Below are 26,848 nucleotides of genomic sequence, written 5' to 3'. Positions count from 1 at the left end.
GCCGTGCCTTATAGTAGTATATAAGGAAATTGCGCTTACTAATTAGAGTGGAATCGATTAGAGAACTTAACTTTTGAAGTTCTTTCCGGTAGGAACGTTTAAGAATAGAGAAAACTGTTAGATTAAGAGGTTATAGAACGTGTGACGTATATGCAGGTAGGAACAGAAGGTAGATATTGTTTTTAAGGCATTTCCAAAGGAATTCTGTAGTTTCGTGACTCCTATAGCTGTCTAGAATAAGAAGCCTTGCTGAATTATTACGTGGTTACGTTTAAGGGATAAAGACTTTCTCTAGCTACTTAAGAGCTATAGTATTAGTTGTCTACCTATTTTCAGTGGTAGTAAAGTGCTACTGATCGAATAGGTCTAATTAAGACGGAAACCACTATTGTTAGACTGATTTTCCCTTGTATATTACAGCTGAGTATATAGAACTAGCTGTTATAGATATACACTTAATAATTGACGTCTAAACACGTATACCTGGCTGTTTCCCTTGTATCTTACGAGATTCGGTACTCCCTATAATAAGTCCATTAAGACTATAACCTTTTATAATACCTGTTTCGTCTATATTCTATCGTTAGTGAGCTGGAATCGCTTTAATAGCCGGAATCTCTAGTTTTTAGAACTACGGCTATATAACTTCGGAATAAGCGCAATTGATATGTACGGAATCAACGTATATTTGCTTCTTAGTCTTTAGAATAGGGTTACGTGCTAGAAATCGAGTTATCTAGTGTTTCCTAAGTAGTCGGTAGTCTCCCTGTAAAGCTAGAAGCCTCTCTCTAAAAACCCGAATCTGTGTGTGTGTAACTCTATAGCTAAGAGACTCTTAAGTAAGAACCTAATTAGTTAAACGATTCTCTACTACTATAGGGAGTCTTTGTAAGTAACTTACAGCTTCCTTATATGATAGAGTCGTTATGTTACGGTCACGAAGTGTAGACCTTGGAACACCCTAGTTAAGCGATGCCTTCCGTAAGGACTTGCTATTTGCTACGTCCCTAAGTGCACATATGACGTTATACTTGGTATATTAAGGCTTTATAATAAGATCAATTCATATTCTAAATATCAAAGAAATCTATTAAGGAATAATGGAATTAATAATTATTGAAGTAGGTAGGAAGAACTGGCGGTGAGTTAAGCGAGGTGGCCGGAATAGGGGGGTGGGCGGAATGGTGGGGTGGGACGTTACAGAACAGTATGATTCGAATGTCAGTACCGAGGAAGTACAACGAGTGAACATAAAAGTACATGTGAAAGCCTGGAAAGCCTGAATTTACGACTCAGGTCGGTCGTCTGATGATGACTTCGTTCCATATTCGGGAATGAATTGGAAAATTGGAGAATTGGCGACAAAATTCAAGAATATTTGGGGAAGCGGGGTTGGAGCTTTGTTTTTTATCCACTCAGATGAACAGATAGCATCCACTCAGGGAAAAGGCGAAACTACCGGTTTACCACGAACAAATTTTCAATCATCCTGGGTCCCTTAACATGAACAGGCTGTCTGAAGACCAAACAACAATTAACAATTCCAGGAAAACATCCTTCTCCCGGCACTTTTACCTCCGCGATGTGAATTTGGACACTGCTGGTGGAGCAAACCCCAAGCTGTCCATTTTCGGAGGCTTGGCCGACACTGTGGCTGGCTTCAGATTCCGCCAAAGCAATTGCCGTGGAGTTTATCCAAACTAGATGTTAGACCTGCCATTTAGAACAGACGCCCTACTTGTCTACTATTTCATCGCTGATATCATGGGATAGTCTTAGCTTTCTACAAAGCTAAAGCTGAAAGTTACAACAACAGTTGAGTACATGGCATGACCCACTTCAGCCTATCCATGCGCACCAGGAGCCCACACCAACCAAGCAAATTTCGTCCTGAACAGGAAGGAGGGGACGAACAGGTCAAAAAGCCGAGGTCGGCGAACCTGACTCTCTTATGCATCCCGCACTTCAAAGTAGCTAGGCTCTGCTGGTGCTTTGCAATACTTAGAGCTACCGAGGCCATGACATAGAACAAGCCTTGGGGATGAGAATGGTCGCCACCACCAGGAACTCTGGGATCGGAACTCAGGCCAATATCAAAATTCTAGTACGAAAGTTAGCGTGCGTGGTGATGCAAGGTCGGAGAAATCCATCAGCTGGTGGAGCATCGTCCTTTGTCATGGGCAAGACATTCAATTCGATCTACACAACCCCTACGTAGCGTACGGGGGTACCTGGAACTAATCCCGAAGCGTGCACCCATTTGACTGCTTCTTTAAGAAACAGATGATCCGCTTGTAAGTGAACGATTTATTTCTGGGTCGCTGATTTCTTGTAATCTTCCTCGAATTCCAGTTCTCCGATTCTTCGCCATGAAGTCGTGGAGTGTATTTCCTGTGCTGCTGGCAGCTATCGCGCCTTTCTTAGCCGCTGCCCCAGCAGCAGCCGTGAATCTTGAGTATGAGTATATTGTTGTTGGATCTGGTGCCGGGGGTGGACCGCTGGCATGTCGTCTGGCCATGGCAGGACATAAGACTCTCTTGATCGAAGCAGGTGATGACCAGGTGAGTGCTTGGCTAAGCGTCCAACACCCCCTGTTTAACCGAGAACTCAGAATGGCAACGTCAACATCACAGTTCCGGGTTATCAAGGCGTTGTAACACAAGATCCAAAGTTACGCTGGGACTTTTTCGTCAACCATTACCAAGATCAGACAAGAGCGCGGCGGGACCCGAAGTATTCTTATGAGACCGCACCATACACTTACCATGTTGGTCCCAATCCGCCATCTGACGCAACGGCACTTGGAATTCTGTACCCTCGAGCAGGAACACTTGGAGGATGCGTCACTCATAACGCCCTTATATTTATAACGCCACATGCGAGTGATTGGGACGGTATTGCATCGATTACAGGCGACAATTCATGGGCTGCGACGAACATGAACAAGTACCTCAATAAAGTTTACGAATGGCAGCCAACGCAACCGACTGACCCTACGATTCTTCTCCGTGATCTCAAACTCACTCAGCATTTAGCTGGGGGAGCAGCAGTCATGGGATTCGGACCAGATCCTTTGAACGCTGTGACCGGACTTCTAGGAACATTGCTTGTCGATCCAAACGGCCGAGCAAACCCAGCTCGTGACTCAACAGAAGGATTCTTCCAAATCCCACTGATTATGAAAACTGGAATGCGTACCTCAGTTCGAGACTTCATCGCTGCTACGGTGCAAGGTGGATATCCCTTGACCATCCGCCAAAACTGCTTCGTGACAAAGGTCACTTTCAACACCAGCGGCAGCACACCTGTCGCCACCGGTGTCGAGTTCCTCGATGGGAAGCAGCTTTACAGAGCAAGTCCTTTGAGTGGCGCCGCTGGGACTCCTGGAACGGCTAGAGCTACAAAGGAAGTTATCCTCTCAGGTGGAGCATTCAACACTCCTCAATTGCTGAAACTCAGTGGTATTGGTCCGCGAGCAGAGTTACAGAAGTTCAACATCCCGGTAATCAAGGACCTCCCAGGCGTCGGCACTAATATGCAAGACCGCTACGAAATCGGGGTGAATGTCAAACATGGGACTGATTTCTCTATCCTGAACGGCTGCACTTTCGACAACAAGCCCGAGGATCAGTGTTTGACAAGATGGCAGAACAATCCGTATTTACTCGCTAGCAGAGGTGCTTATGCTACGAATGGGTTGGCTGCTACCATGGCCGTGAGATCTGATTTCGCGTCCACGACTGATGTCGATATGTTTATCTTTGGCGGTCCTGTCAACTTCATAGGCTACTTCCCACAGTGGGGTGATTATGCTATTGCGGATCATAAACATTTCTCGTGGTACACGCTGAAAGCACACACTCGCAACCGTGCTGGGACTGTTGAGTTAAGATCCAGCGACCCGTTAGATACGCCACTCATCAACTTCAACTACTTTGATACAGGGACTACTACGGGCGGTGCAGATGATTTGGATCTCAGGGCCATGATCCAGGCTATCAAGATGTCGAGGCAGGCTTTAGAGGAGTACAAGAAATACTCCATCCTTCTAGGAGATGCGTTTGTGGAGGAGGAACCTGGCCCAGATGTCACTTCGGATGAGGCTCTTGGCCAGTATATCAAAGACAGGGCCTGGGGACATCATGCGTCCTGTACCAATCCTATCGGGGCGGATGACGATCCGATGGCGGTACTGGACTCGAAGTTTAGAGTGAGAGGCGTGCAGGGTTTGAGGGTCGTGGATGCAAGTGTGTTTCCTCGTATTCCGGGTGTATTTATCCAGGCGCCGATCATGATGATTAGTGAAAAGGCGGCTGATGTCATACTGAATGGATAATTCGAGGCGCGGGGGCAAGCAAGACGAGGGCGGTTGTTCAATATTGATCGATACCATGATTTAGTACGATTCTGCTGTACTCACAAACCAGCAGGTAAGAACTAAACACGCAAATATTTGATAAAACACAATATATTTGGCAAAAACGCCAAAGACGCATGCTATGCTACAACTATTTGCACAAAAAGAAATTGTAATCTGAAGGTCTATGCAATGCAGAACAAATGCAGAGCAAGACTGTGGGTATAATAATAACAATGAATGACCGCCAGATTTCCGTCCTGTGCCCATCCCTTTCAAATCAATACAGCCCGAATACAATTTCCGCAAGCAATGCATGGCAGAGAAAACAAAATCGCAAATGCACAACGACCAATCTGCTCTCAAGCTAGACCAGAAAATTACAGTCTTCCCTCTTCCACAATATCCTCATCACTCACTCATGACGCCTCAGCCATTAGCTGCTCGCCTTCATCCAACAGCTCCGTAATCTTCCCCAGGTTCTGGATCATGCTCAAACCCTGTCCAACAAGTAATAGCTTCTCCGCATTGGCTGGCAGGCCCAAATATGTAGGCGGTTCGCGTTCTGGCAGCTTTTTGATCCAGTCCGTGAAGTCTTTGAGAGTAGTCCCGCTGGGCACGACCAAGCTGCCGTCCAGTCCATTTACACCATTACCCGTAACGCCTTCGACGAGCTTGTGACCGATATCGTAGGCAGCAGGAGTTAAGAATGTGTTGACAAGTTGTGTGAGACGGGCGAAGTCACCTTCGTCATCAATCTTGCCGCCGTAAGTCTCCGTGATCAACGTGCGAATCATCTCCCATGGCAAGTTTTGGGGGGCGACGTTTGTACGGCCTGAAGCGACAGACTCTACCCATGTATCGATAATGAATGCTGAACATTCATACTAAGCTTTGTTAGCACTGATATCTCGACTTTTGGCAAGAAATAAAGATACTTACATCGCTATCGTTGAACTCCCAGAAGCCCTTCCATCCCAGATTAGGAGCATATCTCAATCTTTCTTGGACCACAGCATGCAAGAAAGACAAAAGGAGGTAAAGCCTAGTTCTCTCGACTGGATTTTTCGTAGCTCTCGTGGAAAGCGAGGCCATGGAGTCTTTCATATTTGCTCTCACTCCAGCTGGTTGCTCGTACATTAGGACACGAGATGCTCTGAGCAGATTCACTGGAATCTTCGGACTCGACTCCATCGACAAGAAGAGTCTAAAATTGGCATGTGGCTTGAGAGAGTCCATTCGCTTTTCGAGACTCTGCAGCCACGTTGGAGCAAGATGAACGTTCTTGATCAGAACCCACGAGCCGTTCGCAGCAGCGTTTGCGATGGCTTTATCGGCAGTAGCTAAACCTTCATTGGAACCCATGGCGATGTTGGTACAGGCGGCACGCGAACGCTCGACCAGATTATCGACCTTGTAACTGGCATCAAAGCCAGGACTTGAGCAGAGTGCGACAGGGCGGCTTGCAGATACCTGCTCGACGATTTCCTTGAGGTCTTCATTTGTGTCGAAGAGACCGGATCCAAACACAGCGGTCACAAAGCGTTCAGCGGCGGGAACAAATCGATCGAGACGGAAGAGCTTGACGAGGAGCAGAGACAGAAGTTCTTGGTCTCGTTTCTCCGAGTCTGGATCCCATATTTGTGGAACATAATTTTCTCCTATTTCCTCACAGAGGAAACGGTCCCAAGTATCAGACGAAATAGCATCAAGCTTGCCTTTCAGTACCGGAAGTTTTGATGCTTTTGCCAATACTTCATCTTTCTTGTAGGACTCCGTTGAGACATCAGTGCCTTCGACACTCTCGTCTAGGATTACGTCGATGAGACTCTTGTTCATCTTGTAGGGTGCAGCTTGTGCCAGGAGCATGGCCAAGGTGATTCTATCCTTTTGGAGAAGACCAAGCGATGTGCGTTGATAGGTGGTGATGAACAGCTCCTCGATGATATAATCACGGCGTACGTTGTGATTTGTCTCACCCGCTAATCGCTTGTTGCCATGCAATACTGAATGGAAAATGTCCAGGAAGTACTGAAGTGAAAATTGGTAGAAATGGTTGAGATAGTGCAGCTGCTCCAGGACAGCGAAGACTGCACTGCAAGATCGCGCAATGATGTTGTATTGAAGAGTGATCTCGTCGACCTCGGCCATAACTCCCTCCGTATTGCTCATCTTGACCGAAATTTCAGCAGCCTCTTTCTTGAGAGTCTCCAAAGTCTCAATGACATTATCATCATCAAGAATGTTGCCGCGAGATTCATTGAGAGCTTGTAGCAGGCGCTTCTCAAGTTGTCGGAGATGGACTTTGAATTCACCCTGCAGCTTGATGAGGTTGGATCTACGCTCGTCAACGTCAGGACGTTCTGACTTGAGAACCTCGTTCAGGGACTGGGTTTGAAGACTGCTTTGTGTGACGGTAAAATTGACGAAGGTGGTACGACTGCAGATGTCAGGTGCAAAAGTTGCTGATGGATCTCTGGTGGACAGGTAGATCTTGAAAGCTGGAGAGAAATCGATTTCTTGCTTTCCAAGCTGAATGAGAACACGACCACCAGTCTTTTGATACTCCTTATTGAGGACGTGGTTTAGCACGGGATCGAGGTACTCTGCATCTTGGATGAGAATTGGGTTTCCAAAACGCAGGGAACTCTCCAGTTGCTTGGTGAACGAGTCATCCAGGAAACTCGTAACCGTTAGGCGTCTGTCTTTGCTCTCCTTCTGGAGGAACTCAGTAACTCTGCCAGAAGGATCAATGATCAGTGGGTATCGGTTGAATCGCTTCAATATGATAGCATTCTCGGTGCAAAGATCATCAACAGGTAAGGAGTTCTCTTGCCACCCGAGTCGCTCGTCAGCCGTTGACAAGTATTCCGTGATGGGATTGTGTGATTTGTAATTGATACCGGATAGTTGGAGTTGATGCAACCAGTCTTCCATCATATTCTTTCGGAACTGCTGATCGTAAAGACCACTGTATGCTAGGAAAGCCGCTGCGACAAGAACATCACCGACCAGGGTTCCAATCTGAGTTTCGAAGGACTTGCTACCCTCCTCCCAACGGACTCTCTCGGAGGAGAGACTGTCGAGCAATCGAACACTTCGGTCAACCTTGAATTGTACACGAGACATCTCGGTCTTGATGGCTTGCGTCTCGCTGATAAGCGCAGCATATTCAGTTTTGTAGGTTGCAATACTCTGCTCGAGAGTGTTGATGGTATTTTCAACGGCTTGTGCTTCAGCCTTGGTCTGTAGTGCCTGCTCCTCTAGCATGCCAACCTCTTCTCTAAGCGGGCCAACGCGATCGAGAATTTCGGAGTAGTTGACCTGGGCCTGTACCCACTGAACGAGAGGGCCACAAGCCTTACTGGCACGGTTGACTTTCTCGTATGTGAAGTCTTCGTTGGACAGGTATTCGTTCCGCATCTTGACACGAAGATTCTTGGTCATCTGTTTCTCGTTGTCGTAGTTGACAATGCTGGCAATGAAGTCGTCCTTTCGAACGATTCCCTGAATAGTCTTCCAGCTGTCTACCTTGTGACCCAGCAGAGTACAAACGGAGTCTAGGGCAAGCTTGACACCTGCTGGTGGATTACCCATGGATCGCACTTCCGTCAGATGTTGGCGCTTGATGTTGCTGACACTCTTTTGTGCCTCGATGACTGCTGGCTCCGCATTGGCCAAGTCGTTCAGGACCAATGTTCTTCTCTCAGCGACCTCTGCCTCCTGCTTTTCTAATGCTGCTTGGATCTCCAGAGAAGTTGTCTTCCGCTGTTCAGCCTCTCGCTGATCTGCCACCATACGCTGCAACTTCTCATTGGCTTCCGCGTCCTTGCGCTCTAATTGTCCCTTCTTCTCCGCAAGGCTGACTCGTAAGTCCCGAACTTTGTCAACGGTATCTCTCAACTTTTCGAGACCAACATTGAGATGTCGTTGTTGCTCTTCCAAGTCTTCTCGCTTCTCATTGTAGAGCTTGACATACTGAGCGACAAAATCCAAGAAGTGGCGAGGCGTGAGGAAAGTGACTCTGTTCTGTTGCTTGAGAAGCTTGATGTTAAAGCGATGGAGTGAGTAGTGGATGTACACCATCGAGTTGACAACCGCCGCACGGTGAGAAGCTGGAAGGATGAGGTCTCGGTATGCAACAGGAATGCTATCGGGAGCTGTAAAATTGGGCCTATCGAGGTCGACAGATTGCGTCAACTCAGTACCAACTTGGAATAATGCTTGATCCGACCAATCTCCGAACCAATTGAGGACGCAACGATTGAAAAGGGCAGGACTGGTTGCAGCCTTCGAGGACAGGCCATCCTCAGGTGGATTCATTGTGAAGACAACGTGGAGGTTCTTGACAATCTGTCCGGTGAACCATTTGTACAACTCTTCCTGTGAGTCCAAAAGGAGACCCTGGCGTTGGGCACCTTCCTTGCAAGCCGTCATCAATGACGCGAGCTCATCACCCTCAAACAAGCCTGGTACTTCAGCGTTCGCCAGAAGAGTGTTCATTCTCTCCAAGAAACCGGAGTCGAGAACATTGGACTCGTCCATAATGAAGCAGATCTTCTCGCCCTTGCATCCAGAGCGGCGAAGAACATCTCGAAGATCGTCATCAAAGTCCTCTGCTGAGTATTTTCCATGAACTTTGATTTGGAAAACCTTGAGCCCGTTCATCCAAGCGACGAATCGAGACAGGGTTGTCTTTCCACTACCACTGACTCCAATCAAGATCAGATGTCCCTGTGGTTGTCTAAAGACCCGATCGATACGAAGTACATGCTCGAGGACATCATTGAACAATATCAACGGAACATCAACTTCCTCCTCGCAGAAAGTCTTCAGTCTTGCCTTGACAAATTCACGTAATTGCTCGCGGTCGACTGGCATATAATTCTTAGAGAGCCAGTTGGAGAACAGTATTGGACCTCCGAGAGCTTTGTCCTGCTCAATTGTCGGGAAGAAGTCAAGTGCGATACGGTTCACGGCATCATTAGTCCAGTTGCGCTCTTCCTCTGCAACAAGACGATCCTGGAATAAACGCAGGGCTTCGTGAGCCCAAATGCGGACCAGTCCCTCCACTGACAGCGTTTCGAGTGGTCGAATTGCCTCGTAGATACCTCGAACCCATCTCGTCAATTCACGAGGACTGTAAACGTAGTGAGGTTGGATCTTTGGAGTGAAACGCTGTTGAGATTCCAGATAGAACTGAACCATGGCTTTGGTGAGCGACTCAGAGTAACCTCGGAGCGACGGAATGATCTTGAGAACAGCGCTGTTGAATGTCCCGTAAATCTGCTGAAGAGAAAGTTCACCAGGATAATCAACCATGACGAGCGGTGCGTGTCGCAGGAAGCGTGCGCCCATTGGAGTACGGCCAGCATCGGTGGGAGGATTGCAGGCACCAACGAACTGGATTCGGTCTAGAGTAACCCATGTCTTGTCGGAAGTTCTCCAAAATCCATTCTGTTCTACAAGTTGTCGAAGGAAAGAAATGGCTCTCTGTGTGCCATACTTGTCGGGGGCTGGAAGATTGATCTCATCACAGAAGAGCACCAGCCATCGCCCAATCTGAGTGGGCGACAGGATCACTCCGCTGACTGTCTTCTTGTACTCGCAGTACTGCTCGAAGGTTTTGATGAGCAGATCAGGGGTAGTCGCGCTGGAAAAATTGAGTCCGACAACCTCCATACTCGGAAGTTTGCGAAGAGCACTGAACAATGTCATCGTCTTTCCAGAACCAGGTGGACCACACAAAAGCAGAGGCTTGTGCTCCGCAAGCCATGAATACAGAACATCTTCGTGACGTACAGTATCGAGTGTTGGAATGACAACATCAGTCTGGGTAATGGAATGTGTGTTGACTTCAATGGTTGGGACCGAGTTCTGCCATGAAGTCCATTCAGCTTTCGGCAAAGTGACGTCGTAGTCGATGAGGGATGAATTGTCTCCCATGATTGGCGATCCAAAGGTAGCAAGCCCAGCCAAGCAGTCCCCAAAACTCTTGCGGTCTCCAAGAGGACAATCTCCAGTCAATGACCAGACCAGAGCAAGGAGAAGCTTCTTCGCGATGAAAGATTCGACCTGTTCAGGGCCAAGAGGAAAGTCTACGTGCTGGTTGTTGTACTCAATCACATCTCGAACTGCCTTGTTCAGAAGTGAGAATAGAGTGTTTAGGACACGGGCGACTGTGAACTCCATAATGTGGTTGAAACCTTGGGCACGTTCCAGAGCGTTAGTGATGAAGTCATCTGTTGTCATGAACGCATCAAGTAGGTCTGCGACCTGTGATTGGATTGCAAGAGCCTTTGCAGCAGTCTGTCCAGTAGAAACAGAGTCCTCATCAAGGTCCTCGAAAGCAACGGTCCGCAATGTGTCGAGATAGTTAGAAACCATCATGGCGGATGTCACTGTATCCTCGCTAAACCAGACCATTCCACAACGACTGACAGTTGCAAGAGTGGCATATTTCAGAGTCTCAACCTCAAACATGATCCGAACATTCGAAGGTAGGTTAAGACGCTCTCCGTTCGGAAGAGTGAGCAACTTGTTGTCGTCGAGCACACTGTTCAAGTTTTCGACCCATTCGGGATCAACATCGCCATCGAACACAATCCAGTGTCTCTTGGCCTCTTCTCCACGCAGATTGTCAACAATTTTGCGGAGGATGCTGGTGAAGAGACCATCGGTCCATTCGCGGGTGGTAGAGTCCAAATTACCGTACAATGCTTCCTTTGACATGACCTTCGAATCAATGATATGGCAAACTCCCTCAACACCTTCCACTTGCTGCATGGCTTGGAGAAGGAGCTTCCAGGCAACCGACTTTCCAGCCCCGGAATTTCCAACCATCATGACACCATGGTGGATGGTCTGGATCTGATAGAGCTGAAGGATCTTTGTCATCCACGTTTCATTGATAACAAGGTGTCTCTCGTTGGCAATCGTGTGGATGGCTGCCTTCAAATCCTTCAAGCTGGCCGGGACATATTCAACACCCGGGAACGATTCAGCTTCGATGGATCTCATAATTTCGACATCGCTTTTGATCAGCTTGGGGGCAATAGTTTCCCGAATACTCTGGACAATAATCTGAGGCTCTACTTCTTCCTCTGGGCCAAGGTCACCGCCAGTATCTGTCAAACGAGCACGTTTGAGTCCTCCGGAACTGACAAGCACACTCTTGAGAGCACGAAGTCCAAAGTCGTAATGGGCCTGCTTGGAGAGCCTAGCAGCACAGCTGTCAAAGAATGGGACTGTCTGCTTCGATAATTGCTTCGCTTGGTTGAAACCTTGAGAGTAGAGCATGACCTCTGCAATGAGTTCCTTGTCAGGCTTCGACATTGCAACACTTCTAAATAGCTTCTTCAAATTGTCTGGAAGGTTGGAGCGACCGGCATATCCAGGGTTCATCGTGATGAAGATGCCTGTGTTCGCGTTGACTCGCAATTGACGGCCGACAAGCTCGATTTGCGACTTCTCATCTTCAATTCCTTGCTTTAGACCAAGTTGGATGTTTTGAACTTGCTGAGATACGGCGGAAAGGATGCGTTCCTCAAGTCTGTTGAACTCATCGAAACAACCCCAAGCTCCGACTTGACAGATACCCAAGAAGATGCGACCCATGGCTTGGAAATCGAAAGTGTCGTCGCAACAGAAGACGAGAGTAAAACGTCCCAGTTGGACACCAAGAGCCTTGACTGACTCAGTCTTACCAGTCCCAGCAGGACCATAAGGCGAACCTCCAAGTCGTTGACAAAGTGCTTGGGTGAGGGTCAAGAAACAACGATCGGTGAGCGGTGTTCTCACGAGACGCTCCGCAACCCCAAGGTACTCGAAGCCGTAATTGAGTTTGGCATTCGCCATCTTGATGTGCAAGCGCTGAAGCCAATCACCCTCGGCCTTGTAAACGTAACGCATTTGGAGAAGCCACAAGTAGTGGTTGGGTGTTGAAGCGTTCAAGTTCTTGAGCTTCTCGATGACATCCCGCTGGTGAACACATTCAGTGATGAGATGTTCGCATCTCTTGCGCATAATTGGATCAAGATCACCCAGGACAGTGGATGCAAGAAGTCGCAGCACCTTGACCTCTTGATCGAAGAGATGTTGAAGAGTGGTGCCACCAGCTTCCAGTGACTGCTCGACAGTCGAGGTCCATACAGCTTGGGTGGCTAGGACAACAATTTGACTTGGGAAGGCAGAAATGTAGGAATTCAACGCCGCCTGGTCGATTTCCTCCGAATCAAAAATTGGCTCGTATTGCTCAACTGCCTCTGCAAGTAACTCGGCAAGGGTGGACTTCATACTGCTTTCAAGCAACGCTAGCCAGTCATTGATTTTTGGTGTCTTGATGAGGGAGATCTCTTTCTTCAGTCTCACCTCTTCACCCTCCTTAGAAGTGAAGCCGGATATGAGATGGTCTTCATCCATTATCAGTCCAGAAAGACCTGCAAACATCTTCTTGAAATGCTTGGCAATACGAAGCGTATCGTTGCTGTTACCAATAATCTCGAGCAGATCCTCGTCACCGACAAAGTAGAATCTGGGGAACGATACACGTTCTCTCTCAAGATACTCTCCCAAGGCTTTCTGAATTTTGTTCAGCAATTCTGCGAGGCGCTCTAGTGATTTTTGGACTCCGGAAATGTTGAGTACATCAAGAACGAAAGGCTGCTTGTAAACTTTCTTCATGACAGCAAAGAATTCGGAGTTGATGTTCTGGAACCGGGACGATTCGATTGGAAGTAGATGCTTGATGTCTGCATTTCCAGTAAAAACACCTTCCAAATATACCCACTGGCGCTGAACATCGATCCACACGTCAAATAGCACATGGACACGATTGAGCTTATCTTCCCAAGACGAAGCCTCCTCTTCAAATTCCTTGTAGTATGGAGAGTGTCTCATCGCCTGCAAAGAGTTGAGGTTCTCGCTGCATTTCGCGAAAAGATCGTCCCAGCCACGAATCAGTCGGCATTTGTTTTGATAGTTAACAAGGTCAAGTGAGTAACTCGACCAGATCTCGCGCACTTGCTTCAAGAATTCTTCGAGAGCCATCTCACCCTGAGCCTGAGCAATAATATCTCGGATGACGACTTCACTCGCAGCAAGCTGTAGATCCCAAACGTCACCGAGAGTCATGGAGATTGGCGAGTAGCGCTTGCCGGGCTTGAGAGCTTTGAAGATCTTATTCCAGTGACGCTCACGGACGGCTTCGGACTTCAAATCTGCGATGATAGGGTTGATCTTGAGAAACTGTCGAAGAATATTCTGGATGTGCTCAAAGGCCGCGTACTGGCGCATACGACTGGGCATCTCTTTAGTCATCTTAATAAGTCCGTCAATTGCAGATCTGAGTTTCCGAGGCTGAACAGTTGTCCATAGACTTTCTCGGAGTTCATTGAGACTCTTCCAGATTGTTGATAGAGCAGCCCAGACAGATTTGAAATCCTGAACCTCTTCAAGGATAGCAGCAAGGGCTGTGGCGGGACTAGAAGGAAGATCCAATGCTTCTTTAGCACGGGATACCATCTCGGACTCTTCGTGAAGCGTAGTGATACGAGTTTCGAAGGACATAAGTGTAGCTGACGCAACTTCTGGTACAATGGTGCCAGACACTGGCTTCTCTTCGTTCCACTGGCCTGTAATCTCAAGGATCTTGTCTCCCACAACTTTATCCTCGGCTGTGATCTTAGCCCGAAGAGCATCCGTCTGATCCTGCACAATCTTGGCTTTCCTAGAGAGAATCTCGTTGAGAGCAGTCCACTCCGAGTCTACCTGCTCAACATTGAGCCAGTCTACAGGAAATTGATATCGCTGCCGAACCAAAGTTGTCTGGCCTTGTCTGAAGATCTCCACCTCTGGGCCCCAGGCCTTGACTTTGCGCTTACATGTCTGCACAATGGTAATGAACTGTACAGCCTGGGCTGTGGATGTTGCCTCTAGTGATTGTACCTCAAGATCCTTTCGTGCTCTCTCGATCTCGGAATAGACTTCACGAACGCGATTGCCAAGGCGAACAGCGAACTTCGTCAGGATTTCATGCTGCCATTGGTCGTACTTGGCATTGACTTTGGTCTGAACCTGGTCATAGTCGATCGAAAGATGGCCAAACGAGCGACTGACTTCAGTGGTGTCAAAAGTGGACCGCACTTTCCGAATATCTTGAAGCATTTGGAGCCACTTCGATAATTGTTCACCCAGTGCTTCATACACTTGCTCGGATTGCAGATCCCAGAGCGATTGGAACTGAAGCCATTTGTCGACGTAGAGGCTGATCTCGTTGAGCTTCGTCTCAATACTTGTGTAGACTAGAGAAAGGCTGTCTGTACATGACCCTGGAAGATCAGTGAAACGGGCTTCGGTATCATTCCCATTGGTCAGGCTCATCTCATATCTTGAAGCCTTGACTTTGCAAAGATTGCACACAATCCCAAGCCATTCGTGTAGCTGCGAGAACCAGCTTGCCCGAGCAAATTCAAGCGGTGGATCCAAATAGATAACTTGATTTCGCATGGACACCTCGTGAACCAGTCTTTTCAGAGATGGGCCTTGGTCTTGGCCCGATGTCGTGGTGACGCTGAGATGCTTTCGCCGACTGTCATCATTGACTCCTTCCGAACGCTCACTCTCAAAGGCATCAATCCAGGAGGCAATAGCCTTTCGAAGACGCACCAAGAGAGTGGCTTTGATTCTCGCATTCATCTCTCTGACCCAATACGACAAATTGACATAGTTCTCGAGGTTTAGTTGATCCACAGCCATCTGCACTGCCTCAAGTCGTTTTTGAAATTCAGCTGCGTCATATGGGCAAGTCTCTAGTTCAGTGAGTGCTTTCTGAATGGCAATGTTGGAGACAGCCAGTGAAGCAGTCTTACTCTGCAGCAGAGAGACCGAGGCAGCAAATTCTCGAACAAATTGTACGTGTTTGCTCTCGTTACGGCCGCCGATGGCATGGTCGAGATTGCCATTGGCAAGGTGGTAAGATGAAGTCTGCTTCACGTGGAGATCAAATGAGTGAACAAACGACTCCCATTTCAAGGGAATACCCTTGATTATCAAAGCTTGGACGTCATTCTGATATCCGCTGAGAAGTAAAGCAACATCCGACATCTGAGAAATTTGTCGACTGGTCTGAGCAAATGTACGTGTACTTTCCATTAAGCTAACAGCATATGGATAAACTCGCTTGGCTTCTTTGGAGATGTTGTTGATTTGGTGAGGGACAGCATAATTTAGCCACAGCAGATTCCGGGTCTCCTTGAAGAGCGCAATCACTTGAGGATCGAAGTTGACAGCCAATTCAAGTGCATTGTTGGATGCTCGAATCTTGTTGATGTTGAAAAGACGACCTGCGATGGATATTTGCTTTCTCTGGACATCGTGCAACCAAGCCTCGAAAATGGGTCGTGTGTCCAACTTCTTCCGGAAAAGGTTGCTCTCGCTTTGGAGCTTTTGTCCTTCGGAATGGAGAGCCCAGTCATTTCCAAGGACGTCCTCAACTCTCTTCATGTATCCATCAAGCTGCCTCTCGATTTGACGAGCCCAGATGATTGCACCTGACACAGGAGGAAGATCTCGAAGTTGTGCCATTGCATGTGCTTCGGAATGGCCATACTGCTGCTTAAACCGCTCGTGAAGCGACGAGATGTCGTGCTTAACATTGTCGATGAGTTGTGTTTGATACTCTGTGATGGCACCACGAATCTTTGGTCTGACGAAGAGGGCATTGAACTTTGAGAAGACCCGAAACATCTCGTTGGCAGTCTTTGCAGTTGCCAGTCGGTCTCGTAATCTGGCGATAATGGAATTTTCGACACGAGAGGTACGCTCATTGTAAGTGATCTCAGCTTGCACCCAAGTTCGGGTGCCTTCGGGAGTAACATCAAGCAAGTCCACGTTGTTCAACGCTGCATAAGCTTGCTGGACTTCTTCCACAGCATCGACGTCGCCCATTTCTTCTACAATAACCACCCCATTGGTAGTACCTTCGCCTTCGCCAAGTTTTGGGCCCAGCACATTGACAATGGTTCGCTGCAGCTGCTCATGATTATCGCGGAAAGTGCTGACATACTTAAGTCGGGCTTGAAGATCGGCGTGTTTTGGTACGATTTTGATTGGAATGAATTTCTCGTTTCTCCGGCGAGTAACTTCTCGGGCAACATTGGTGAACTCCTTCACGTTTTCGTCCCAACTCTTCCAAATGGAATCAGCTGTTGCCATGAGATTTCTGAATTCCCGGTAATCAAGATGCATCAATCGTCGGCCATGGAGTAACGAATGTAACTGGGTATCGAGATCTGCCGAGATGAGTTCGACTAAAGGTAAGGCTCTCCGAATAGGATATGGGCAAATTCTGAGCTTTTTGTTGAGATGGGAGAAGATCAAGCTAATAGCATCCTCAACCTTGGGCAATGATGTCGCAGAGAGTAACTCGTCCAGTGGGAAATCTCTCATCAACTGGTTGTATTTCTGAACTTTGTCCACAGCCTCCTTCAGACCAGTATCCGCACTAAAACTGACAGTTGCCTGGAAACGTTTCGCGGTTCTGAGGATCTCTATCGTGAGGGCTACACCACTGCTTCGAAGTTGCTGTTCGATCCCCTCCAACGCGGATTCCATCGAAAGCCAAAAGTTGATTTCCTGCGTAGCTGTCCCGCTGGATGCCTCCCTAGACATCTTCGTGACTGCTTGTATCGATTTGATCCAACCATTTACATTGCTTTGCAGACTATTGAGAAAGGCACTGTCCTGCAGCAGGTTCGCAGGAACCAGTTCTGGTGTGGGCTTCATATTTCGTGCGGCAGCTTCGTCAACAGCATTTTGGACCATAGGATGTAGAGGTAGGATCAATTCAGGGATCTCGATGTTCTGCTGAAGATGTAACAAGCTTAACTCCAGCTCTGCTATCCTCTTCTTCGTAACTGGAATTCCGGTCTTTGCCTCCACATCTGATCTGCCCCGAACTCCATTCGCACTATGCTGGTTCTTGGTGTATGCATCGAAGTAAGGCGCCAGCGCAAGATGCACGACTGAATGTAGAATTTCGTAAGGACTGACAGCAGCACCGCCCTGTCCGTTTGTGGTACTGCTCAGCGATGCTGCACCTGGTAAATTAATAATTTGTACTTGCGAAGTAATGGGTATCGTCGGATCTATAGGGTATGGCCGTTTCAAAAGCGCGATCGAAGCAGTCGTTGAAGGAGAGAAAGAAATGTCTGTAGTAACGAAGTAGTTGTAAGTCACCGTGTCTATATTCATGTCAGCGATTTCCTTCAGCTCTCCTCAGCTCCACAAACATACTGGATTCATCTATTATGCCGTCTATTCCACCGGCCGCGGCGATATCCTTCGTCACGTAAAGTGCCACTTGGTTCTCTGAGGCAAACCTTGAGCATCTCTGAATGGTATGTATCCTGGATTCTGGTGACAGCAGACTCCCGGCATTTTCCAACTCTTTCCTCGTAGCTCCCAAAGTTATCTCAAGGACACTGGCGAGGTACTCGACGATTATCGAAGGATCTACCGCAAATGCGTCGGTGCCATTCGGTTTTGGACTGGCTGGCCCAGGAGAAGCTACCAAGCTCTCCATCATGTTTGTTTCGGGTGAGGAGGATTTAATAGTCGCAAATACCGTCCATAATCAGACTCTCAATGTCCACTGGTGACGGAGTGGAATCAGCTAGTCTGCGTTGATGCGGTTTGGTGTGTGTTGGCGGAAAGGGAGTGTTGACTTTTATCATATGCACATGTCGCGTACTGGTTACAAGACTACGCGATAACGGGTTGCCCCTGAAGCCTGCCGACTACATTACTAGCGCCTTTTGCCTGCAGCAACAGAACTACGAATTGAAGAGAGGCAATAAATCATTTCCCGAATCACGACAATCTAGATATTTGATGACATGGTTCCGAATAATATGACCGATGACAGCATGCACGTTACTTTTGCTTCCACATCTAGATAGAGCGCACGTCCAGCGCACGTTCACAGCAGTGCAGGGGAGCAAGGCTGCTGCAAAAGCAATATCATGGAGGATCTGCTCGAACCATCAAGTGCAATGCCCTCAGAGATACTAGACGGCCAAAGCCATGATGGGAGACTACTTAGGGTCTTGAAAGTCAAGATACACACAGAATGAAATAAACCAATAAGTGTGGTATCGACCTGATTTTATTGGTATTACGATCGCTTTTCATCAATACAGTCGTATGGTATATTCTACCGTCATAAATGTACAAGTGAGACAGAGAATCGAAGGTACGCCAGATGATGTACACAGGAGCGGAACGCCTTTGTAGATGGTAGGTATCCAGGTCGCTCCTGAAGGAGGAGATTTGGTGGGTTGGTGGCCTGTCGGGTCGAGTGTTCGTGGAGAGGAGAGAGAAGAAATGCAGTCCGGGGGTGTATCATGGAATGGGGGTCTAATCCATGTCCGAGCCAGGTCCACCTCCAAATGGTCCAACGTTGAGTTCTGTATCGGCTGCTATCATCTCTGCGAGTATATCAAGGACCGCCTTTGGCACTGCAGTCATAGTTAGCAGATATTCTCTTCCCCCAAGAGTTCGAATGCCAGCTATCTAGGCTCTACTCGGAAGTTGAGCTGTACAATAAGACATACCTGTTTTGTCATAAATCGTAATCAAGTCCGATGGTGTTGGGTAGACCTTCAATGCCTTGTAGAAGGATAGAGCAGCCTCGACGTTATCGGTTCCTAGAAATCATTAGATCTGGTCTCCGGGCTTCTCAAGGTTGCAAATACCAGCTCCTGCCAGTCCCTCTCCCTGAGCAACTTCTTGCATGAAATACGCCTCTCTCTCCTCGACATCTGATGGGAATCCCTCCTCCTTAGCTTCCTCCACAGCCACCCTGATGGCTTGCCTTTGTCGGACAGTATGAGCTTCTGCTTCCTCCTTCGCGGCTCTAGCTTGTCGTTTTGACTCTTTCTTCAACTGCTTTCTGAACTGGGGATCATTGCGGCGCTTGTAATCGAAATAAACGGCGTATGCTATTTCATTCATTGTCAGCCGGGTGTGCAGCATTGCATATATCCCGAGGACATACCAACAAAGCCTGTTGCAAATGTGCCAACCGTGGCGGCAACGATTGTTGATGTTTGCACCATAATTCAATTGGATATGTGTGTACCGAAGCTGTTGATGCAACGCGGTGACGAGAGTGTTGACGGGAAGCTTGGGCGAGACGTGATGCTTTGAGGAGCTTGACCTTTTGGGAACTTTTTTTGAGTTTGGTACGAAGCATCCCTGCCTTGGTCTGCTCCGTCCGAGTCCGTCCTGAGGCAGGCAAGGTGGGTGCAGCGGTCTTGGCAACGGGACCATGCCTTGGAGCTTCACTTCCGAAGCTTCAACGTCGCGACTTCAGAGCTTCGAGTCCAATATTCTCAGCACAATTTTCCAACTTTGACACAGCCTGCACTACCATAATCTTCCGCCATGTCGGAGGAAAAAAGTAAGGGGATTTCTCTCCGAACAAAACGAAGCAAACGGCCCGCCATAAGTGCTCCCAAACAGATCTCCGGCCCAATACAGCAGCCAGGAGGCCCGCCGCGAAGCAATGGCGGACAAGCAGCATTTGATCCCCCTCCCCAACGACCGCAGATGGGAGGGAAGGTACTGAGAACCTCTCTGACATATTTCAATTCTATTTTCCTAACAGCTTGCCCAGACGTCCGACTTAGTCAAGCGCAGATACTCTACCAGATTCAACAACCTTCCTGCGGATTACGATGCAGCCGCTCCCCCGGTACCGTCGATGCCATCGCTACCAAACCAATTCGCTCCGCCCAATGATCGAGGACGTGGCCCTTCGCCTGGCAGAGGTCCCGGGTTGAATGTTGATGTGAAAGCTTTACGAGATCCCAACCTCCGACCAGAGCAATACATCGCTGGGCTCTTGAGTGATGCTTCCGAGCAAGATATCGACGAATATCAGCAGGCTTTGCAAAAGCTGCGGAATCGTGCCTCAACTGACTTGCAACAGAATGTGTATCAAAATCGAACACAATTTATCAAGATCAGTAAAGAGGCAGAGAAACTGAAAGGAGAGATGAGGGCACTCAAAAACTTGATGTCAGACTTGAAGACCAACACAACGGCTCTAAGGGCAGCTTCGTCTCAAGGGCCTGCTGCCTCGAATGACTTTGAATCTGGGTTTCCGTCTACCTTGAGTAAGAGAGACAAGCGCAGTTCGGTTGCAGACCGAACTGCAATGTGGAATTCCCAACTTCAGGTGAGTGCTGGAATTAAGTATATACTTCTTAGTACGCTGACAGTCTTAGGCGCTGTGGAAAACAATTGAGGGGTCACAGAAGTTTCTTCCAGCAGTACAAGGGCGGCATGTTGTGCAGAATGCTGGTCTTTGGATTGAGTTAGACAATGCCACCTGGAAATCTCGAAGAGCTATGCAGATTATTTTGTTGAATGATCATCTTTTAATCGCATCGAGAAAAAAGCGTAAGGTTGAGGGTAACGGCGCTGATCAACGACAAGCACCGTCAAAACTGGTTGCGGATCGTTGCTGGCCATTACTAGACATTGAAATGGTTGATTTGGCTGGGACCAGCGAATCGACAAGCGGGCGGAACAAAGTAGCTGACGCGATAATGATCAGAGGAGTTGGACAGGAGTCTTTTACCTATCGAACAGAAAAGCCCGATGACAACGAGAAGCAGTCTTTGATGATGAATTTCAGGAAAGCTGTGGAAGAGCTACGAAAGGGTCTTCGATCCGAGATGGAATCAAGCAACAAGGCCAAAGAGACTATCAACTACTTTGCCTCACGCGACCCAGGATTGCTCAAGAAGACTGAACTGCTTGAGACCTTGTCGGATATCAAGGATATGCTAATCGAAGTCGACGGTAAACAGCAAAACCTACGCTGGGTGGAGAGTCAAGTAGACGAGCTGGACATCGACATCGCCTTGCAACGTTTTGATACTGCAGTACAGCGTGTTGAGAAGCTTAATGCCCTTGCCAAAGGCCTCAAGAGCAATGTAGTTGCACAAGACTTCATCAGTTTCAAGGCAGATGAGAGAGCAACGAAGTTGGCAGGACTCATTACCCGCGAGCTTGTCGACACCCATAACGAACCCAAGAAAACGCGACGCAACGTTCTCTGGCTTGCTCGACTTGGCTTTGAGGATCGCGCCAGAGAAGCGTACTTGGAAGCACGAAGCAATATTATCCAGAAAAGATCGAGGTAATTGGGACGTCCCTGCGAAAATAAATCCTTCGCTGACATGTCAAACAGGCAATGCATCTTTGAAGGAAATCTCCACCAATATATTTGGGAAGTGTCTTTTGTGTACTTTACCATTATCCGCAACACAGTATTTACATTCCAGGCTTGTTTTCAAGCGTCAGTGATGAGTGTTTGTGTCAAATGGGCCAAGGAACAAGTTGATGCCTTCAATATCATTCTCGCCAGACAGCTAAGCAGTACGGAGCGACGAGGACCGCTGTGGACGGAGTGTATGAACCAGGCAAAAGAGCATGCCAAGATGTTGTCAGAGGTTGGGTTGGACTTTAAAAGTCTGGTAGGGCGTGATGTTTCCGATTCAGGCCAGACTGGAACGCCAGTTGGCTTGGGCTTGGTCTAGTAGAGAATCACAAAACTTATCTAGGTCAGCATGACAAAGCCTTCTGATCTTTTTGTGACTTTTGTGAATAATTTGCCTCCAATGACTCTGGAATTTCAGTCTGCACGCTATGTTCTTGCCGTCCAGTAAATAAGCGAGCTAGCCTCGACCTCACGATTTCAGGTGCGATAACCAAGGCTCTTCCTCCTCAAAGCCAACCTCTGTGATACCCCGCGCGCCGCGAAGCAATCATCTGTCGCAACCTTGCTACCCCACGTTACCCTACCTCTTCCTGCCTACGCGATATTTTCGTTGCACACGAACCGTCCAGCCTCGTCTGGGAACCTCACCGCGTTCCGTCATTCGAGCTCAAGCTCCCCGCCTACCCTCAACACAACTCCCCGCCACAGCAACGTGCACAAGGAATATCACGAGCCATGGATACCAACATGGAGGATGTTGGCAGAGCGCCAGAGCCGTCTCAACTGTCTCCTGTCGAGGAGCCCACGACGATACCTACTCTCGATGGGTGGATCGAGAGTTTGATGAAGTGCAAGCAATTGGCTGAGGTCGACGTCCAGAGGCTCTGCAACAAGGTATGTGGTCTTCGCAGATCTCAATGGTGCTGTCAGACGGTCAAGAGCGCGTTTTAGGTACAGTACATGTCTAACATCATGATGAATAGGCTCGAGAGGTTTTACAGGATGAGTCCAACGTCCAACCAGTGGTATGCTTTCAATCCAGATCCTGCTTGCCACGCGCTCACACAATACAGAAATGCCCTGTCACAGTCTGCGGTGATATTCATGGTCAATTTCACGACTTGATGGAGTTGTTCAGAATTGGCGGTCCCAACCCAGATACCAACTACCTTTTCATGGGTATGACGCCCCTAATCCTTAGGCAACTTGTGAAACTGACCCTACCTAGGCGATTACGTTGATCGAGGATACTACTCCGTCGAGACTGTTACTTTACTCGTTGCTCTCAAAATTCGATATCCCCAAAGAATCACAATCCTCCGTGGAAATCACGAATCCCGCCAGATCACGCAAGTCTATGGTTTCTATGACGAGTGTCTCCGAAAGTATGGCAACGCCAACGTCTGGAAGTACTTCACAGACCTCTTCGATTACCTCCCCCTGACCGCCCTTATCGACCAACAAATCTTCTGTCTTCACGGAGGTCTTTCCCCCAGTATCGATACTCTCGACAACATCCGTGCCCTTGATCGTATACAAGAGGTTCCACACGAAGGTCCGATGTGCGATTTACTATGGTCAGATCCAGATGATAGATGCGGATGGGGAATATCTCCTAGAGGAGCTGGGTATACCTTTGGGCAAGACATCTCGGAGGCATTCAACCACAACAATGGCTTGACGTTGGTTGCAAGGGCACATCAGTTGGTCATGGAGGGTTACAACTGGTCGCAGGATAGAAATGTGGTCACCATCTTCTCGGGTATGTTGATCATTATTTTATATTGTATACAAAGGCTGACTTGTGCAGCTCCAAATTACTGCTACAGATGTGGTAACCAAGCCGCTATCATGGAAATCGATGAGCACCTAAAGTATACCTTGTGAGTCGCAATTGAAGGCCTTGCGAAAGAGATGACTGACATTTATCAGCTTGCAATTCGATCCTTGCCCAAGAGCTGGCGAACCCATGGTTTCACGACGTAAGCCTATCAAAGTCCTCTCTACCAGGTAATCTTCTAACTATCAGCAGGAACCCCCGATTACTTCCTCTAAATCACGATCGACCGGCCCCCACTTCGTCTATGAGAGCATGCTACAAAACAAGCAGTGCTCTGTTTGTGTACGTACAAAACATCATCCGAACTGCTCCGGGGTTCGAGATGGCGGGGTAGTTCAGAGATTCAGCAAAGGGATGCAAATCCAGGTGCTAAGCGCGACACATTTGTACCGTAGACTTGCATTAGACTCTGATATGAATGCAAAAACGATTGATATGATAGGGCTGTGTGGGAAATCTATTTTGGCTTTAATTCACATGTGGTATGAGATCATGGGCAAAGCTCTCGGGCTCCTGTAAGCGAACGGAACGAGACGAGGCGATAGCACCGTGTTTGCGTGATGAGATGAACCGGATCATTCCTTTTCTTGTTTGCCCTCGTGATCCACACAAAGAGCTCTACTGCTGAATAGAGTCTTAATCTCTCATCTCCTGTCTTCCTTCCAGAAGTCAATATATAGCATCTCCAGCCCCAAGCTCACAGCCAGACTGAGCCAAACCAGCATGCACAGATGCTGTCTAGATTTGGATCCGTCTGGCCCAGCCAAAACCGGGAACGCACTCCTTACAGCTTTGATGCACGTCAGTCTATTTTCTAGTAGTACGAGACAGGTATTTGTGTCCGTAACGGGAATGGATGTCTTGAAGCCATCCGGACTCTATTGTGGGATGTCCGGTGAAGGTAAAAGCGGCGCTGTAGACACTTCAACACTACTCTATGGATGTGCTGTAGTACTTTTGTAATACTGGTATTGTTTGAAATCTGCTTGTTCGTGACTCTTATGCAGATATGGCAACTTTCTATAACTTAAATCTCTCTTGATTGCGATGCATCTGTTTCTTATATCCCAAATCGATGTTAAAGTCGACGCCGCCTCAAGCTCTCCCAGCTTCCCTTTCATGTCCGATCCTTGGCAACATTCCTGCTTCCAACTGGCCACACAAACGAGAAACCCGGTCTCGCCTCCTTCAGCACCGATATTTTCAGATCCTCAACCAGGGGAAGGACACACTCCGTGCTGCAATTAGTTCATCCACATTTCGTGCGTGCGGCTTGTCAGATCGTCGGAGCTTATCACTAGGAAGAAGACAGATATGTATGCAGCATGGGACGGTGTGGTACTGGGCTGGAGGGAGATAAAGAGGAGGTGTGCCCAGGTTGGGGGGTTTGTTTACTTGGATTCGGCACGACATCGCCCCACGAGCACGAGAATCACAGCTCGAGACAGATTCCACGGAATTGACGGTCAAACAGATCAAGAGATGAACTCATGTTAACTTAGATTTGAGATTTGGCTGGGCAATTGAACGGATCGAGAGAAACCAGATCGCGACGGACAGGCATCAGTAGCCTAATCACTCCCATTTCGACTTGTGATACGAATATCACACCAAATATTTGAAAATCCAGGCATCCTCGTTAAAAATGGCGTCTCGCGGTACAAGAGTAGTCAGCTTCGCTACATCTACTCTTCCCAGCCCAACTCCAAATATCAACCTGAATTCTTCTCAGCCAGCAAACTGGACACTGTCGGGATCTCCACGACCGCCAGCAATGCCCTCAATGCCACTTCACGCACCTTACCCTCTTCCAATGGCTAACCTCGGCGGCCTTCCTATTAAATCCATCGATGATCCCATAACAGCCGTCTTCCTCTTCCTCTTTGTGCTCGGTGCTGTTGCACACATGACGATTCTCATCACCAATCTAAAACGCGGCCATAAATTCATAATCTCAGGTTTGCTTTTCGGTTTTTGTATGGCTCGAATAACGACATGTACCATGCGTCTTGTCTTCGCAAGTTACCCACGGAACGTGTCGATAGCCATCGCAGCACAAATCTTCGTTGCAGCAGGCGTGCTACTACTGTTCATCATCAACCTGATCTTCACGCAAAGAGTGGTCAGAGCAACTCATCCGCACTGGGCATGGAGCAAGCCATTCTCAGTAATTTTCAAAGTCTACTACGTCTCCATAGTGCTTATGCTCATCGCCCTCATCTTCTGTACCGTCCAAGGCTTCTACACCCTCGACACCAACATCCGGCGTATAGACCGAGACGTGCAACTCGTCGGCTCAACATACTTCGCCGTCGCAGCATTCCTACCCATTCCTCTCCTAGCTCTAAACTTCCTCATACCAAGGAAATACAAACCTTCTGCTCCACGAGTTGAGAAATTCGGTTCGGGAAGATTCAGAACCAAGATATGGATTCTGGTTGTAACTTCTGCTCTCTTGACCTTCGGCGCCGCATTCCGTGCAGGCATAGCATACGTCCCTCGGCCTAAAACAGATCCAGCATGGTACCACGACAAAGCCTGTTTCTACATCGTGAACTTCACGGTTGAAATCATTGTCATAGCCATTTTCGCAGCTGTGCGAGTAGACAGGCGTTTCCACGTCCCAGACGGGAGTCGGCGACCCGGTGACTATCTCCGGAGGAACGATGGGTCAGTGGATGGGGATCTGGACAGGCGACTTTCGAGGAATAGCGACGGAGGATCTATGACGAGGATTGGTAATGAAGAGGAGGTCTTTGGTGATGGGGGATTTGTGGTCGTAGAGAAGACGTCGTCGCGAAGGTCGAAGGGGTCTACAAGATCGAGAAGATCTAGACATTCTATACCAGGTAAGGATGTCGAGATGGAGACCGGAAAGGACAATGTGGATGCTGGTCAGAGGCCGAGTACGGAACTGCTGGAGAAACCACCTGCTCCACGCATACCCGGGAATAGTCCGAGGTTGAGTGAGTCGTCAACGTTGACGGCCAATGAGGCGGCTCGTCTTCAGTGTGATTACGAGACAGAGATCCAGAATAGGTCATAAGTCATTTGCTGGTCCGGAAATAGTTATTGAGAGGTACGGAGCGGTCTGTGTAAAAGAAAACGTAACAAGACGTAAGAGAGACGGCAAGACCGGGAGTATGCTCTCCATGATCGGTGAAACATTACAATTCTCGTCTTTTAGCATTGCGGTACGGCGTTCCAACTCGACTCCGAAAGGTGCATGCTATTTGCTGAAGTTGTCCTATATGGACTTATTCTGAAGTCGAAGCAAAACAATTGTAGTTGTAATCCTAATCAAGATCCTGGTTAGACAACTCGTCAATCTGGTTGATCAGGAGGTGTTTCCGCTATAATA

General features: G+C 48.1%; 6 protein-coding genes across 6 annotated transcripts; 4 read left to right on the top strand and 2 right to left on the bottom strand.

Annotated features, from left to right (window-relative positions):
• Positions 1 to 1,363: 1,363 nt before the first annotated feature.
• On the top strand, positions 1,364 to 4,336 carry ONS95_014524 (uncharacterized protein; the record flags this gene model as incomplete). The annotated part of the gene is made up of 4 exons (XM_058508176.1): positions 1,364 to 1,706; positions 1,774 to 1,815; positions 1,899 to 2,561; positions 2,612 to 4,336. Exons 3-4 carry the CDS (start codon positions 2,370 to 2,372, stop codon positions 4,334 to 4,336), a joined length of 1,917 nt encoding a protein of 638 aa, XP_058355858.1. The 5' UTR covers positions 1,364 to 1,706; positions 1,774 to 1,815; positions 1,899 to 2,369.
• RO1 (Dynein heavy chain, cytoplasmic) lies at positions 4,195 to 18,087 on the bottom strand. Its single transcript, XM_058508175.1, has 3 exons — positions 17,651 to 18,087; positions 5,300 to 17,598; positions 4,195 to 5,244 (listed from the first exon to the last, which is right to left on the bottom strand). Exons 1-3 carry the CDS (start codon positions 17,940 to 17,942, stop codon positions 4,777 to 4,779), a joined length of 13,059 nt encoding a protein of 4,352 aa, XP_058355857.1. The 5' UTR covers positions 17,943 to 18,087; the 3' UTR covers positions 4,195 to 4,776.
• A 51-nt stretch (positions 18,088 to 18,138) lies between these two features.
• On the bottom strand, positions 18,139 to 19,575 carry ONS95_014522 (uncharacterized protein). Its single transcript, XM_058508174.1, has 4 exons — positions 19,413 to 19,575; positions 19,111 to 19,356; positions 18,970 to 19,062; positions 18,139 to 18,873 (listed from the first exon to the last, which is right to left on the bottom strand). The coding sequence occupies exons 1-4, from the start codon at positions 19,471 to 19,473 to the stop codon at positions 18,773 to 18,775; spliced, it is 501 nt and encodes a 166-aa protein (XP_058355856.1). The 5' UTR covers positions 19,474 to 19,575; the 3' UTR covers positions 18,139 to 18,772.
• Positions 19,576 to 19,725: 150 nt separating this feature from the next.
• On the top strand, positions 19,726 to 22,005 carry EXO84 (exocyst complex component exo84). The gene is made up of 4 exons (XM_058508173.1): positions 19,726 to 19,978; positions 20,034 to 20,597; positions 20,647 to 21,566; positions 21,618 to 22,005. Exons 1-4 carry the CDS (start codon positions 19,802 to 19,804, stop codon positions 21,964 to 21,966), a joined length of 2,010 nt encoding a protein of 669 aa, XP_058355855.1. The 5' UTR covers positions 19,726 to 19,801; the 3' UTR covers positions 21,967 to 22,005.
• Positions 22,006 to 22,132: 127 nt separating this feature from the next.
• On the top strand, positions 22,133 to 24,095 carry ONS95_014520 (uncharacterized protein). Its single transcript, XM_058508172.1, has 7 exons — positions 22,133 to 22,541; positions 22,631 to 22,672; positions 22,721 to 22,826; positions 22,876 to 23,409; positions 23,458 to 23,530; positions 23,580 to 23,629; positions 23,680 to 24,095. Exons 1-7 carry the CDS (start codon positions 22,383 to 22,385, stop codon positions 23,700 to 23,702), a joined length of 987 nt encoding a protein of 328 aa, XP_058355854.1. The 5' UTR covers positions 22,133 to 22,382; the 3' UTR covers positions 23,703 to 24,095.
• A 1,037-nt stretch (positions 24,096 to 25,132) lies between these two features.
• On the top strand, positions 25,133 to 26,533 carry ONS95_014519 (uncharacterized protein; the record flags this gene model as incomplete). The annotated part of the gene is made up of 1 exon (XM_058508171.1): positions 25,133 to 26,533. One exon carries the CDS (start codon positions 25,133 to 25,135, stop codon positions 26,531 to 26,533), a length of 1,401 nt encoding a protein of 466 aa, XP_058355853.1.
• Positions 26,534 to 26,848: the final 315 nt, after the last annotated feature.

The sequence above is a fragment of the Cadophora gregata genome, assembly GCF_030347475.1.
Source record: "Cadophora gregata isolate MNR1 chromosome Unknown scaffold_9, whole genome shotgun sequence".
Taxonomy (NCBI): Eukaryota; Fungi; Ascomycota; class Leotiomycetes; order Helotiales; family Ploettnerulaceae; genus Cadophora; species Cadophora gregata.
Note: the sequence above shows the minus strand (reverse complement) of the source record. Positions and strands in the feature narration are given on the sequence as shown.